This window comes from Nerophis ophidion, linkage group LG21, assembly GCF_033978795.1.
Source record: "Nerophis ophidion isolate RoL-2023_Sa linkage group LG21, RoL_Noph_v1.0, whole genome shotgun sequence".
NCBI lineage: Eukaryota > Metazoa > Chordata > Actinopteri > Syngnathiformes > Syngnathidae > Nerophis > Nerophis ophidion.
The window spans coordinates 9811165-9826491 of record NC_084631.1 but is presented as its reverse complement, the minus strand read 5'-3'; the positions used below and the strand labels follow the sequence as shown (position 1 = coordinate 9826491).

The window sequence follows — 15327 nt, the reverse complement described above, 5'->3', positions numbered from 1 at the left end:
ATGTGAATATTTGCATTTTTTTAGTTTGCACATTTTTATTTCTTAAACTAAAAAAACAGACATGTACATAAGTATGCAGAGCCTTTGCTCAGTACTTTGTTGATGCACCTTTGGCAGCAATTCCAGCCTCGAGTCTTTTCCAATATGATGCCTCAAGCTTGGCACACCTATCTGTGGACATGTTCCGAGACTCAACCAAATAACGCGACAGAGATGGATGGACAGAAAATAAATCTCAGGCAAAAATCCAAACTGTGAGTAAATATCTTAAAAAAATATGAGATTATTATTATATAAGTAAAAAAAGAGCAGACAGAAACTCACACATTGTCTTACTTTCTGTAACATCGAGGAAGAAATGTCAGCCAGCTTGAAAAATGTCTCAACTGAAGCTGGCCAATTAATTCAATTTTTAAATTAGATATGAAAAAATAATGGAGAAAAAAATGTATTAATGGGCCGCACAACGTGTACGATGAACTAAACTTACTTACATGATGGATGAAAGTAACAACAATGTACAAACAGCAGTCACAACTTCCGAGTCACCCTCTTAATATTGCTTATCGACCCCCTTGAGTACTAATAATCGGCTCTGAACAAACCAAATACATCGACCTCCAGACCAGTGATTCTCAAACTGTGCTACGCTACATAAATAAATAAACGATAAATGGGTTGTTCTTGTATAGCGCTTTTCTACCTTCAAGGTACTCAAAGCGCTTTGACACTACTTCCACATTTACCCATTCACACACTGATGGAGGGAGCTGCCATGCAAGGCGCTAACCAGCAACCCATCAGGAGCAAGGGTGAAGTGTCTTGCTCAGGACACAACGGACGTGACGAGGTTGGTACTAGGTGGGGATTGAACCAGGGACCCTCGGGTTGCACACGGCCACTCTTCCGCTGCGCCACTTGAATCACTTGATCAAAGTACAATGTTTTGTTTTCCTATATTCAAACACAGTGTTACCGTTCAACCTGTGTGTAATGCTACAGTGACCAACAGAAAGTTAAAGTACCAATGATTGTCACACACACACTAGGTGTGGCGAAATTACGCTCTGCATTTGACCCATCACCCTTGATCACCCCCTGGGAAGTGAGGGGAGCAGTGAGCAGCAGCGTTGGCCGCGGCCGGGGAATCATTTTTGGCGATTTAACCCCCAATTCCAACCCCTTATGCTGAGTGTCAAGCAGGTAATGGGTCGCATTTTTTACAGTCTTTGGTATGACTCGCTGCAATGAGGTGGCGATTAGGGTTGGGTATCGTGTATCGAGTGGAAGTGAAGTGAATTATATTTATATAGCGCTTTTCTCTAATGACTCAAAGCGCTTTACATCGTGACACCCAATATCTAAGTTACATTTAAACCAGTGTGGGTGGCACTGGGAGCACGTGGGTAAAGTGTCTTGCCCAAGGACACAACGGCAGTGACTAGGATGGCGGAAGCGGGAATCGAACCTGCAACCCTCAAATTGCTGGCACGGCCACTCTACCAACCGAGCTATCCCGCACCGACCAACCCGGACTAACTTTACAATTCTCATGGAATCGTTCAAAAGTTTAAATTTCGATTCCTAGTTCCGATACCCAGTCCGCTGACCGGAAGAAGAAGCCGCTGAACACCAACAAAGAAGCGCCCACTGCCGAGCGAGTAAGTCAAACATGGATAGCGGGCGTCGGCGGTCTAAAGTGTGGCTTTATTTTACTAAAAAAAAAAATGAAATATCGGCGAAATGTAACACGTGAGACAGGACTGTTTCGTGCTTAGGGGGGTGCACGTCGAACATGATGTAGCACCTCCGAGTTCATGGAGTACAAATAAATGCGTGTCCTGTCTTCGACGCGTCCTCCTCTGCCTCTTTCTCTGGCTCCGGCTCCGACGCCCAGCCTGGCACCTCGGTGACTGCACTGCAGTCCGAATCCGGTAAGTAAAACAATATATACGCAATAAATAATGTGTTATGCGCCAACGTTGAGGCGGTTAACAAATTAGCCCGCGTATTTTTTCATAGACAATTTACAACCTGCGATGTGCTCAGCGTACTCAATTCACCGTAGCGGCAATGGGGAAGATGTCGGTGCCACAGATGGAAGAGTGCCAGAGAAAGGTCACTGCACACATAATCAAAAGACTGCATCCCTTTTCAGAGGTGGAATCTCCAACATTTAGGTTAGTTAAGCAATAACGTTAGAGCTAAGCTAATTGATACTGGGCTAAAGAGTAACAGCAACATTACATGTTTGGTTATGTTTGCAGGGATATGGTGAAAACTCTCAACCCAAAATACACACCACCTTCCAGGGACTACCTGGCAAACAAGAAGAATCGCGATAGAGAAACGTCAGGAATCGAAATCGAAACAAAGAATCGGAATCGTTCGAATTCAAACGATACCCAACCCTAGTAAGGGGCTTGTCCAGGGTGTACACCGCCTTCCGGCCGAATGCTGCTGTGATAGGCTCCAGCGACCCCCTGTGACTCCAAAAGGGACAAGCGGTAGAAAATGGATGGATGGATGGTATGAGTTACAACTCATAACCTACCAATCTTAGGACGGACACTAACCACTAGGCCATCGAGTAATTATAATTAAATACACTTGTTAAATAAAACCTCTGCCTTGTTTTTAATGAATATGTAGGCCTACTATGCTACTGTATTTTAATGTTGGTGTTTATGGTGGCACTTGAGAACGCTTTATTTAATACAAACCTCCATCTTCGTCCTCGTCGTCCTCCTCTTCCTCGACGTAGTCTCCGTCATCTTCCTCGTCCTGACCTCAGACAACAGGTGGGTCAAAGGTTGCGGTGCCTTTGTGTGGATGCCACGGATTGGGACTCACCTGGATTCCCTCCTTCATCAGGTAGGACAGCCCCACCTCTTCGCCGTCCTCGTCTTCTTCCGAGCAGTCGTCATCCTCATCATCGTCGTCGTCGTCGTCCCCGTGCGGGCCGGCACCGTCGTCCGGGTCTGGAACACAAAGTCAGGTCTCACATCCGCCGGGGGTTAAAGCGCCGTTTGACGCGGAGGATAGGGGGAATACCGTCGTCAGAGTCGGGCGCCTCGTTGTCTTGCCGATCGTAGCCGTCCAAGTACGTGACGTTGGGCAAGAGGCGGAAGACGGTGTCCCTGTAGTCGTCCAGCGTGGTCACCTCGCAGCCGAACAAGTCCAAAGTCTTCAGGTACTTCAGGTTCTTCTGCGAGGACAACGCGTGGCCGCCGTGTTACGAGTCGCGACTTCAACTCCACTCGCTTTCGTTGCTCGATAACTTCGGACTCACCAGGGCCTCGACGGAGCTGAGCTCACGGATCTTGTTCCCGCTCAGGTTGATGGAGACCAGGTCGGGACACTTCTCCGCCAGCGTGTCCAAGCCGCCACAGATAGCGTTGTCGCTCACTTCCAGCTGCAAGGCAACAAGGTGGAACATGGCAAGTGTGCTCACCCCCCGCCCCTGGCAGCAGTGCATCATGGGAACCGGAAGCGAGGACTCACCTTCTGTAGTTTAGGGAGTGACGGCAGTTTGGAGAGCGAGGTGAGGCCTACGTTGACCATCCTGAGCACCTCCAGACTCTTGAACTCCTCCGTCACTCCTTGGACCTCGCCGTCGCTGGAAAGACACTTGTCCACTGCTAGCATGGACACCTGCACCACAACAAATACAAAACTGTTGTCATTTGTCCACAATTAAAGTGTGCACAACAACAAATACAAAACTGTTGTCATTTGTCCACAATTATAATGTGCGCCACAACAAACATACAAGTGTTGATACTTGTCCACCGCTAGCATGGACACCTGCACCACAACAACTGTTGACACTAGTCCACTATTAGCATTGACACCTGCAAGACAACACAATTGTTGACACTTGTCCACCATTATAATGTGCACAACAACAAATACATGACTATTAGCATGGACACCCGCACGACAACAAATACACAATCGTTGACACTTGTCCACCGTAAGCATAGAAACCTGCATGTTGACACCACAACAAATACACAACTGTTGATACTTGTCCACCACTAGCATGGAAACCTGCATCACAACAAATACACAAATATTGACACTCTGGTCCACCATTAGCATTGACACATGCAAGAAAACACATTTGTTGACACGTGTCCACCATAATGTGTGCAACAACAAATACACGATTGTTGACACTTGTCCACCTGCACCACAAACAAATACACAATTATTGACACTCCAGCACACTATTGGCATTAACACCTGCAAGACAACAACTGTTGACACTTGTCCACCTTTGTGTGCACAACAACTAATACACGATTGCTGACACTTTAGCCCATTACTAGCATTGACACCTGCAAGACAACACAATTGTTGACACTTGTCCACTATTACAATGTGCACAACAACAAATACACAACTGTTGACACTTGTCCACCCTTATTGTGCACAACAAAAAATACACAATTGACACCTTAGCCCACTATTAGCATTGACACCTGCAAAACAACACAATTGTTGACACTTGTCCACTATTACAATGTGCACAACAACAAATACACAACTGTTGACACTTGTCCACCCTTATTGTGCACAACAAAAAATACACAATTGTTGACACTTTAGCCTACTATTAGCATTGACACTTGCAAGAAAACACAATTGTTGACAATTTTCCACCATTAAAGTGTGCACAAGAACAAATACACAACTGTTGAGACTTGTCCACCCTTATGTGCACAACAACTAAAACACACTTGTTGACACTTTAGCCCACTATTAGCATTGACACCTGCGAGGCAACACAATTGTTGACACTTGTCCAACATTACAATGTGCACAACAACAAATACACAACTGTTGACACTTGTCCACCCTTATTATGTGCACAACAACTAATACACAATTGCTGACACTTTAGCCCACTATTAGCATTAACACATGCAAGGCAACACAATTGTTGACACTTGTCCAACATTACAATGTGCACAACAACAAATACACAACTGTTGACACTTGTCCACCCTTATTATGTACACAACAACTAATACACAATTGTTGGCACTTTAGCCCATTACTAGCATTGACACATGCAAGACAACACAATTGTTGACACTTGTCCACTATTACAATGTGCACAACAACAAATACACAACTGTTGACACTTGTCCACCCTTACTGTGCACAACAAAAAATACACAATTGTTGACACTTTAGCCCACTATTAGCATTGACACATGCAAGACAACACAATTGTTGACACTTGTCCACCATTAAAGTGTGCACAAGAACAAATACACAACTGTTGAGACTTGTCCACCCTTATTAGGTGCACAACAACTAAAACACAATTGTTGACATTTTAGCCCACTATTAGCATTGACACCTGCAAGACAACACAATTGTTGACACTTGTCCACCATTACAATGTGCACAACAACAAATACACAACTGTTGACACTTGTCCACCCTTATTATGTGCACAACAACTAATACACAATTGCTGACACTTTAGCCCACTATTAGCATTAACACATGCAAGGCAACACAATTGTTGACACTTGTCCACCATTACAATGTGCACAACAACAAATACACAACTGTTGACACTTGTCCACCCTTATGTGCACAACAACTAATACATGATTGCTGACACTTTAGCCCATTACTAGCATTGACACATGCAAGACAACACAATTGTTGACACTTGTCCACTATTACAATGTGCACAACAACAAATACACAACTGTTGACACTTGTCCACCCTTATTTTGCACAACAAAAAATACACAATTGTTGACACTTTAGCCCACTATTAGCATTGACACATGCAAGAAAACACAATTGTTGACACTTGTCCACCATTAAAGTGTGCACAACAACAAATACACAACTGTTGAGACTTGTCCACCCTTATTATGTGCACAACTACTAAAACAGAATTGTTGACACTTTAGCCCACTATTAGCATTGACACCTGCGAGGCAACACAATTGTTGACACTTGTCCAACATTAAAGTGTGCACAACAACAAATACACAACTGTTGAGACTTTTCCACCCTTATTATGTGCACAACAACTAATACACAATTGCTGACACTTTAGCCCACTATTAGCATTAACACCTGCAAGGCAACACAATTGTTGACACTTGTCCACTATTACAATGTGCACAACAACAGATACACAACTGTTGAGACTTGTCCACCTTTGTTATGTGCACAACAACTAATACACAATTGTTGAAACTTTAGCCCACTATTAGCATTGACACCTGCAAGACAACACAATTGTTGACACTTGTCCACTATTACAATGTGCACAACAACAAATACACAACTGTTGTGACTTGTCCACCGCTAGCATGGACACCTGCACGTGCACGACACCAAACACACAATTATTGACACTTGTCCACCACTAGCATGAACACTTGCACCACAACAAATACACAATTATTGACACTCTAGTCAATTATTAGCATTGACACCTGCAAGACAACACAATAGTTGTCTTGTCCACCATTATAATGTGCACAACAACAAATACACAATTGTTGACACTTGTATCAGCATGGACACATCCACGTGCACAACAACACGCACACAATTGTTGACACTTGTATTAGCAGAGACACGTGCACGACAACAAACACACAATTGTTGAGACTTGTCCACCAGTAGCATGAACACTTGCACCACAACAAATACACAATTATTGACACTCTAGTCCAAGGGTGTCAAACGTACGGCCCACGGGCCGGATCAGGCCTGCGAACAGGTTTGAACCGGCCCGCGGGATAAGTTTGCGAAGTATAAAAATGAGCAGAAAATTTTGAATGAACAAAACTGCTGTTCTAAATGTGTCCACTAGATGTCAAAAAAGCAATTGCTTGTATCTTTGTAGATGATGCCACATATGTAACACAAACATAAACCACATGATGTTAGTTAGGAAGATGAGCAAACTACATAAATAACAACCTGTAATTTGATTTTGATATTATTTTTTTATCTTGATAGATTGAAAATTAACAATGAGTTGACTGATGAACATCATTCCCTCATTTATTCAAAAAGTATACATAACAACAAATAAGGATAGAATACTATTAACCGCAACATGTAAGTGTAAAAAAACAACAACTACCCTTTATGATTTGTACATTTTCAGAATGTACTTGTTCTATTTTTAAACAACGAAAACAATCTGAAGTTGTCTTTATTTATAGGTTATCGTGCCGTGATTCTTACCAGCCCGGCCCACTTGGGGGTAGATTGTTCTCCATGTGGCCCCCGATCTAAAATGAGTTTGACACCCCTGCTCTAGTCCATTATTACTACCGACCACGCAGTCTGATGGTTTATATATCAATGATGAAATATTAACATTGCAACACATGCCAATACGGCCTTTTTAGTTTACTAAATTGCAATTTTAAATTTCGCGCTTGGTATCCTGTTGAAAACATCGCGGAATGTTGACGCGTGCTTGTGACGTTATTGGTTGGAGCGGACATTTTAGCCCAGCACCACACACGGCTAAAAGTCGTCTGCTTTAATCACATAATTACACAGTATTTTGGACATCTGTGTTGCTGAATCTTTTGCAATTAGTTAAATTAATAATGGAGACTAAAAAGAAGAATGCTGTTGGTGGAAAACGGTGGATTGCAGCTGCCTTTAGCAACCAAAACACAGCCGGTGTTTCTTTGTTTGTTGTGAAGCGAACAGGTTTCTCTACCACATGTCAACCAGCAAGTTTTTGGAGAGAATTGTGATATTAAGTCGGCTCTTACCGGAGACTTGAGCGGAGTTTGTGTCCTCCTGCAGCAGCTGTCAAAAAGACAGCTGTAACATTCTTAGCTCCTCCATATGGCTTCCCCCAGAGACACTGGCGGTCACCGCAGCCCTCCGACTTTCTTCAAGTATGACTTTACAATCTCACTAAAACACTAGTAAAACAATAAGCAGATAAGGGATTTTCCAGAATTATTCTAGTAAATGTGTGTAATAACATCTGCTTCACTCTAACTTTCCTCATCCATGAATCTTTCATCCTCGCTCAAATTAATGGGGAACTCTTTGCTTTCTCGGTCCGAATCGCTCTTGCTGCTGGTGGCTATGATTATAAACGATGTGAGGAGCCCTACAACCCGTGACGTCACGCGCACATCGTCTGCTACTTCTGGTACAGGTGTTGTAAGCACAATACAAATGGAGCGCAATTTGCAAAATGCGCAACCGCATTTTGCAAATGTAATGTCAAATCAAATCAAATAAAAAATGTTTATTGGATTCATCACTTTACAGTGTACATCCACGACTATTATCCATGCGTTTGTTACGTCTCGCCTCGACTACTGTAACGTATTATTTTCGGGTCTCCCCATGTCTAGCATTAAAAGATTACAGTTGGTACAAAATGCGGCTGCTAGACTTTTGACAAGAACAAGAAAGTTTGGTCACATTACGCCTGTACTGGCTCACCTGCACTGGCTTCCTGTGCACTTAAGATGTGACTTTAAGGTTTTACTACTTACGTATAAAATACTACACGGTCTAGCTCCATCCTATCTTGCCGATTGTATTGTACCATGTCCCGGCAAGAAATCTGCATTCAAAAGACTACGGCTTATTAGTGATTCCCAAAGCCCAAAAAAAGTCTGCGGGCTATAGAGAGTTTTCCGTTCGGGCTCCAGTACTCTGGAATGCCCTCCCGGTAACAGTTCAAGATGCCACTTCAGTAGAAGCATTTAAGTCTCACCTTAAAACTCATTTGTATACTCTAGCCTTTAAATAGACTCCCTTTTTAGACCAGTTGATCTGCCGTTTCTTTTCTTTTTCTCCTATGTCCCACTCTCCCTTGTGGAGGGGGTCCGGTCCGATCCGGTGGCCATGTACTGCTTGCCTGTGTATCGGCTGGGGACATCTCTGAGCTGCTGATCCGCCTCCGCTTGGGATGGTTTCCTGCTGGCTCCGCTGTGAACGGGACTCTCGCTGCTGTGTTGGATCCGCTTTGGACTGGACTCTCGCGACTGTGTTGGATCCATTATGGATTGAACTTTCACAGTATCATGTTAGACCCGCTCGACATCCATTGCTTTCCTCCTCTCCAAGGTTCTCATAGTCATCATTGTCACCGACGTCCCACTGGGTGTGAGTTTTCCTTGCCCTTATGTGGGCCTACCGAGGATGTCGTAGTGGTTTGTGCAGCCCTTTGAGACACTAGCGATTTAGGGCTATATAAGTAAACATTGATTGATTGACTAAACTACTACCAAGTGTGGATTCAGTTCCAGGTAACCCTACATTATTATATTTTATAAATATTACACCAAGTTGTGGTAGTAGTTTAGTCAGTAGTTCTGTCGTGGATGTACACTGTATAGTGATGAATCCAATAAACATTTGATTTGATTTAACATTAAATGTGCACATTGCACGCCATTGGTATTGTGCTTACAACACAGGCAAAGCTTTTTTATTAGCAACCAAAAGTTGCGAACTTTAACATCGATGTTCTCTACTAAATCCTTTCAGCAAAAATTTGGCAATATCGCGAAGTGATCAAGTATGACACATAGAATGGACCTGCATTCCCCGTTTGAATAAGAAAATCTCATTTCAGTAGGCCTTTAGCATTGACACTTGGAAGACAACACAATTGTTGTCTGGTGCACCATTATAATGTGCACAACAACAAACACACAAGTGTTGACACTTGTATTAGCGTGCACACATGCGCGTGCACGACACCACGCACACAATTGTTGACACGTGTCCGCCATCCTCTTGAGGGAAAAAAACGACCACAACTCGTGCACGGGCCTCTCGTGCACGTTGGCGCCACCGCGTTTGCGCGGCAAACAGCAGCAGCAGGACGGCGATTCAAACAGGTGACGTCGACTGGAAGGCGCGAACATTAAGTGAACATAAAACGGAAGGAACTCGGGCGTCAAAGACTACAAGGTTCCGGCCCAGAAGCACATGTCGGAATTAAACATTTAAACTCGACTCCATGTTGACGTCAACTCCCTGCAAAAAAAAAGCTTCGAGTGGGAACAAAAAGAGGAATTTGGCAAAGGTGGCCATTACGCACCTCAGCCGGACTTCTGTCCCCTAGCTCCAAGCTCACTCTCTTTTTCATGTCCATGTTGTCCCGCGGGTGTTTCTTCCACCAGGTTTGCAAAAAAAAAAACAATTCCAAAGGAATGGAAAGTGAGCTTTCGCTATAGTTCTCTTCCTACAGGCCAGGGAAGCACAACTAGACCGCCATGTTGGACACGAAGCACCGCCTTCTGCGGGAGGTCACGCCTCCTTTTACGGGTGAACCAATCGTTTCGTGGCTAGCTTGTCTCCTATTGGTTGGAAGACGGATCGTAACCCCGCCCTCTTCCCCGCGTGTGTCGCATTGAATGAGACCATCCATCCATCCATTCCTACCGCTTTTTCCCTTTTGGGTCGCGGGGGACGCTGGTGCCTATCTCAGCTACAATCTGGCGGAAGGCGCGATACACCCTGGACAAGTCATATTTTAATTAAAAAAAAATAATTCTAAAGGCCTACTGAAATTAAATTGTCTTATTTAAACAGGGATAGCAGGTCCGTTCTATGTGTAATACTTGATCATTTTGCGATACTGCCATATTTTTTGCTGAAAGGATTTAGTAGAGAACATCGACGATAAAGTTCGCAACTTTTGGTCGCTAATAAAAAAGCCTTGCCTGTACCGGAAGATGCAGACGATGACGTCACCGGTGTGAGGGATCCTCACATTGTTTATAATGTAAACCATCAGCAGCAAGAGCTATTCGGACCGAGAAAGCGACAATTTCCTCATTAATTTGAGCGAGGATGAAAGATTCGTGGATGAGGAAATTTAGAGCGAAGGCCAAGAAAAAAATTAAAATAATGAAGTTTAAAAAAAAAAAAGGCTAGGGCAAGTGAGAGCGATTCAGATATTTTTAGACACATTTACTAGGATAATTCTGGGAAATCCCTTATCTTTCTATTGTGTTGCTAGTGTTTTAGTGAGTTAAATAGTACCTGCTAGTCGGAGGGGTGTGTCCACGTGTGTGTTGACGCTAGTCTCTGAGGGAAGTCACGGCAGCTGCATGGACGGCACAAGCTCCACTGATCTCTGGTAAGAGTCGACTTTTTACCACAATTTTTTCACCGAAACCTCCCGGTTGACAAGTGGTCAGGAACCATGTTCGCTTAAACGCTCTGATCCATAGTAAAGCTTCACCTCCGGGAATTTTAAACAAGGAAACACCGTGTGTTTGTGTGGCTAAAAGCTAAGAGCTTCCCACCTCCATCTTTCTACTTTGACTTCTCCATTATTAATTGAACAAATTGCAAAAGATTCAGCAACACAGATGTCCAAAATACTGTGTAATTGCGCGATGAAAAGAGACGACTTTTAGCTGCAAGTGGTGCTGGCTAATATGTCCCCTCCAACCAATAACGTCACTAACACGCATCATCATTCCGCTACGTTTTCAACAGGAAACTCCGCGGGAAATTTATAATTGTAATTTAGTAAACTAAAAAGGCCGTATTGGCATGTGTTGCCATGGTAATATTTCATCATTGATATATAAACTATCAGACTGCGTGGTCGGTAGTAGTGGGTTTCACTAGGCTTTTAAACGGGGATAGCAGGTCCAGTCTATGTGTCATACTTGATCATTTCGGGATATTGCCATATTTTTGCTGAAAGGATTTAGTAGAAAACGTCGACGATAAAGTTCGCAACATTTGGTCGCTAATAAAAAAGCCTTGCCTTTACCGGAAGTAGCAAAAGATGTTCGTGTGACGTCATGGGTTGCAGGGCTCCTCACATCCTCACATTGTTTTTTAATCATAGCCTCCAGCAGCAAAAGTGATTCGGACCAAGAAAGCGACGATTTCCCCATTATTTGAGCGAGGATGAAAGATTTGTGGATGAGGAAAGTTAGAGTGAAGCACTAGAAAAAAAAAGGCGCGGGCAGTGAGAGCGATTCAGATGTTATTATACACATTTACTAGGATAATTCTGGAAAATACCTTATCTGCTTATTGTGTTACTACAATTTTAGGGAGATTATAAAGTCATACCTGAAAGTCGGAGGGGTGTGGTGACCGCCAGTGTCTCTGAGGGAAGCCATGGAGGAGCCAAGAAAGTCGCAGCTGCCTCCGACAGCTGCAAGAGGACGCAAGCACCGCTCATGTCTCCGGTAAAAGCCAACTTATTACCACAATTTTATCACCGAAACCTGCCGGGTGACATGTGGTAGAGAAACATGTTCGCTTGACCGCTCTGTTCCATATTAAAGCTTCACAACAAACAAACAAAACCACTGGCTGTGTTTTGGTTGCTAAAGGCAGCTGCAATACACCGCTTTCCACCAACAGCATTCTTCTTTATAGTCTCCATTATTAATTGAACAAATTGCTAAAGATTCAGCAACACAGATGTCAAAAATACTGTATAATTATGCGATTAAAGCAGACGACTTTTAGTGGTGCTGGGATAAAATGTCCGCTCCAAACAATAACATCACAAGCACGCGTCAACATAAGCGTCATCATTCTGCGATGTTTTCAACAGGACACTTTGCGGGAAATTTAAAATTGCACTTTCATAAACTAAATCGGCCGTATTGGCATGTGTTGCAATGTTAATATTTCATAATTGATATATAAACTATCAGACTGCGTGGTCGGTAGTAGTGGGTTTCAGTAGGCCTTTAAGTATGTTGTGTACCAATCGCGGCAATGTTCGAGAGAAGTTACAACGCAAGGTAACTAAAATGGCCTATTTTTTTGTCATATTTTATCTTAACTGAAAAAAAAAGGTTCATTTTAATGTCATTTTGAAATACTAAAAAACATTTAACATTACTAAAATGAAAATCATTGGTCAGCAGGAAAGAAAAGACGGACCAAAAAAAAATGGACGCGATATTCCGACACCAAAAATGGAAGTTGTATACCGGGTTTAAAAAATATATATAATGGCTAAATAAGTTGTGTTTTTTTTTTAAGGAAAAATAAGTGGTTTGTCTATAAACAGAATAAAACACCACAATGTTTAATTCTAACAGGCTCGTCTGTGATTTTGTCTTCAAATATCTACACTCCGGTTCCGGTGTTTTAATATGAGGAATAAATGTTACACTTACATCATGTGCTGCCTTAGTTATAACACTTATGTAAGACTTTTAAAGTCATTTTGATAGTAGGCCAATATAGCTAATATAGACACTTACATCATGTGTTGCCTTCATTATAACACTTATATAAGACTTTTAAAGTCATTTTGATAGTAGGCCAATATAGCTAATTCAGACACTTACATCATGTGTTGCCTTCATTATAACACTTATATAAGACTTTTAAAGTCATTTTGATAGTAGGCCAATATAGCTAATATAGACACTTACATCATGTGTTGCCTTCATTATAACACTTATATAAGACGTTTAAAGTCATTTTGATTGTAGGCTAATATAGCTAATATAGACACTTACATCATGTGTTGCCTTCATTATAACACTTATGTAAGACTTTTAAAGTCATTTTGATAGTAGGCAAATATAGCTAATATAGACACTTACATCATGTGTTGCCTTCATTATAACACTTATATAAGACTTTTAAAGTCATTTTGATAGTAGGCAAATATAGCTATTATAGACACATTATGTGTTGCCTTCATTATAACACTTATATAAGACTTTTAAAGTCATTTTATAGTAGGCCAATATAGCTAATATAGACACTTACATCATGTGTTGCCTTCATTTTAACACTTATATAAGACGTTTAAAGTCGTTTTGATAGTAGGCCAATATAGCTATCATAGACACATCATGTGTTGCCTTCATTATAACACTTATATAAGACTTTTTAAGTCATTTTGATAGTAGGCCAATATAGCTAATATAAACACTTACATCATGTGTTGCCTTCATTATAACACTTATATAAGACGTTTAAAGTAATTTTGATTATAGGCTAATATAGCTAATATAGACACTTACATCATGTGTTGCCTTCATTGTAACACTTATACAAGACTTTTAAAGTCATTTTTGATAGTAGGCGAATATAGCTAATATAGACACTTACATCATGTGTTGCCTTCATTATAACACTTATATAAGACTTTTAAAGTCATTTTGATAGTAGGCCAATATAGCTAATATAAACACTTACATCATGTGTTGCCTTCATCATAACACTTATACAAGACTTTTAAAGTCATTTTGATAGTAGGCCAATATAGCTAATTCAGACACTTACATCATGTGTTGCCTTCATTTTAACACTTATATAAGACGTTTAAAGTCATTTTGATAGTTGGCCAATATAGCTAATATAGACACTTACATCATGTGTTGCCTTCATTATAACACTTGCACAAGACTTTAACACTTATGTAAGACTTTTAAAGTCATTTTGATAGTAGGCCAATATAGCTAATATAGACACTTACATCATGTGTTGCCTTCATTATAACACTTGCACAAGACTTTAACACTTATATAAGACTTTTAAAGTCATTTTGATAGTAGGCCAATATAGCTAATATAGACACTTACATCATGTGTTGCCTTCTTTATAACACTTATACAAGACTTTTAAAGTCATTTTGATGGTAGGCCAATATAGCTAATAAAAACACTTACATCATGTGTTGCCTTCATTATAACATTTATATAAGACTTTTTAAAGTCATTTTGATAGTAGGTCAATATAGCTAATATAGACACTTACATCATGTGTTGCCTTCGTTATAACACTTATATAAGACTTTTAAAGTCATTTTGATAGTAGGCTTATTTAGCTAACATAGACACATCATGTAATGCCTTCATTATAACACTTAAATAAATATTTTATTTTTCTGCGGCTCTAGACAGATATTTTTTAATTTTTTATTTTGGTCCAATAGGGCTCTTTCAACATTTTGCGTTGCTGACCCTTGACCTCGTTCTACAGGAAAACCTCACATGGCGTCCTATGTGAGCGAAATCAATACAGCAATGTGTCATTCTGTCATCCTGACAGCAGGGGTCAGCAGCACCAAAAAATAAAATAAAAAATACTCTGTTTTCCCTCAGAATTCCACAAGCAGCAGGGGAAGGGGGAGTTGGGGGCGGGGCCTCACCTGTCCACACCTGTAGAGACTGGAGACCACTGCTCGAAATCCGCACTGACTGTATGGGCAGAACCTGAGATTAATGTGGATTTAAAAGTACAGGAGAGGATTTGTCTGATGTGATTTCTTGTGGATAGCCTTCGAGTTTCAACGTCCACCTGAAGCCGGAAGTGAGCGGAGCAAACATG

General features: G+C 41.5%; 2 protein-coding genes across 3 annotated transcripts in view; one reads left to right on the top strand and one right to left on the bottom strand.

Annotated features, from left to right (window-relative positions):
* Positions 1 to 15290, bottom strand: part of LOC133539732 (acidic leucine-rich nuclear phosphoprotein 32 family member E-like) — a 17290-nt gene extending 2000 nt beyond the window's left edge. The window contains exons 1-6 of one of the 2 annotated variants that reach the window (XM_061881859.1): positions 15149 to 15290; positions 3505 to 3654; positions 3293 to 3415; positions 3055 to 3208; positions 2854 to 2981; positions 2724 to 2784 (exon numbers count right to left, since the gene is read on the bottom strand). In XM_061881859.1, coding sequence (XP_061737843.1) covers positions 2724 to 2784; positions 2854 to 2981; positions 3055 to 3208; positions 3293 to 3415; positions 3505 to 3648 — 610 coding nt within the window. In that variant the 5' untranslated portion in view covers positions 3649 to 3654; positions 15149 to 15290. Of the gene's footprint in view, positions 1 to 2723; positions 2785 to 2853; positions 2982 to 3054; positions 3209 to 3292; positions 3416 to 3504; positions 3655 to 10090; positions 10303 to 15148 lie in introns of those variants that run through there. The other variant, XM_061881858.1, reaches the window with a different exon arrangement.
* myo1eb (myosin IEb) overlaps positions 15124 to 15327 on the top strand; it is a 41184-nt gene continuing 40980 nt past the window's right edge. The window contains exon 1 of the mRNA XM_061881856.1: positions 15124 to 15327. Within this exon, the coding sequence (XP_061737840.1) occupies positions 15325 to 15327 (3 nt within the window). The 5' untranslated portion in view covers positions 15124 to 15324.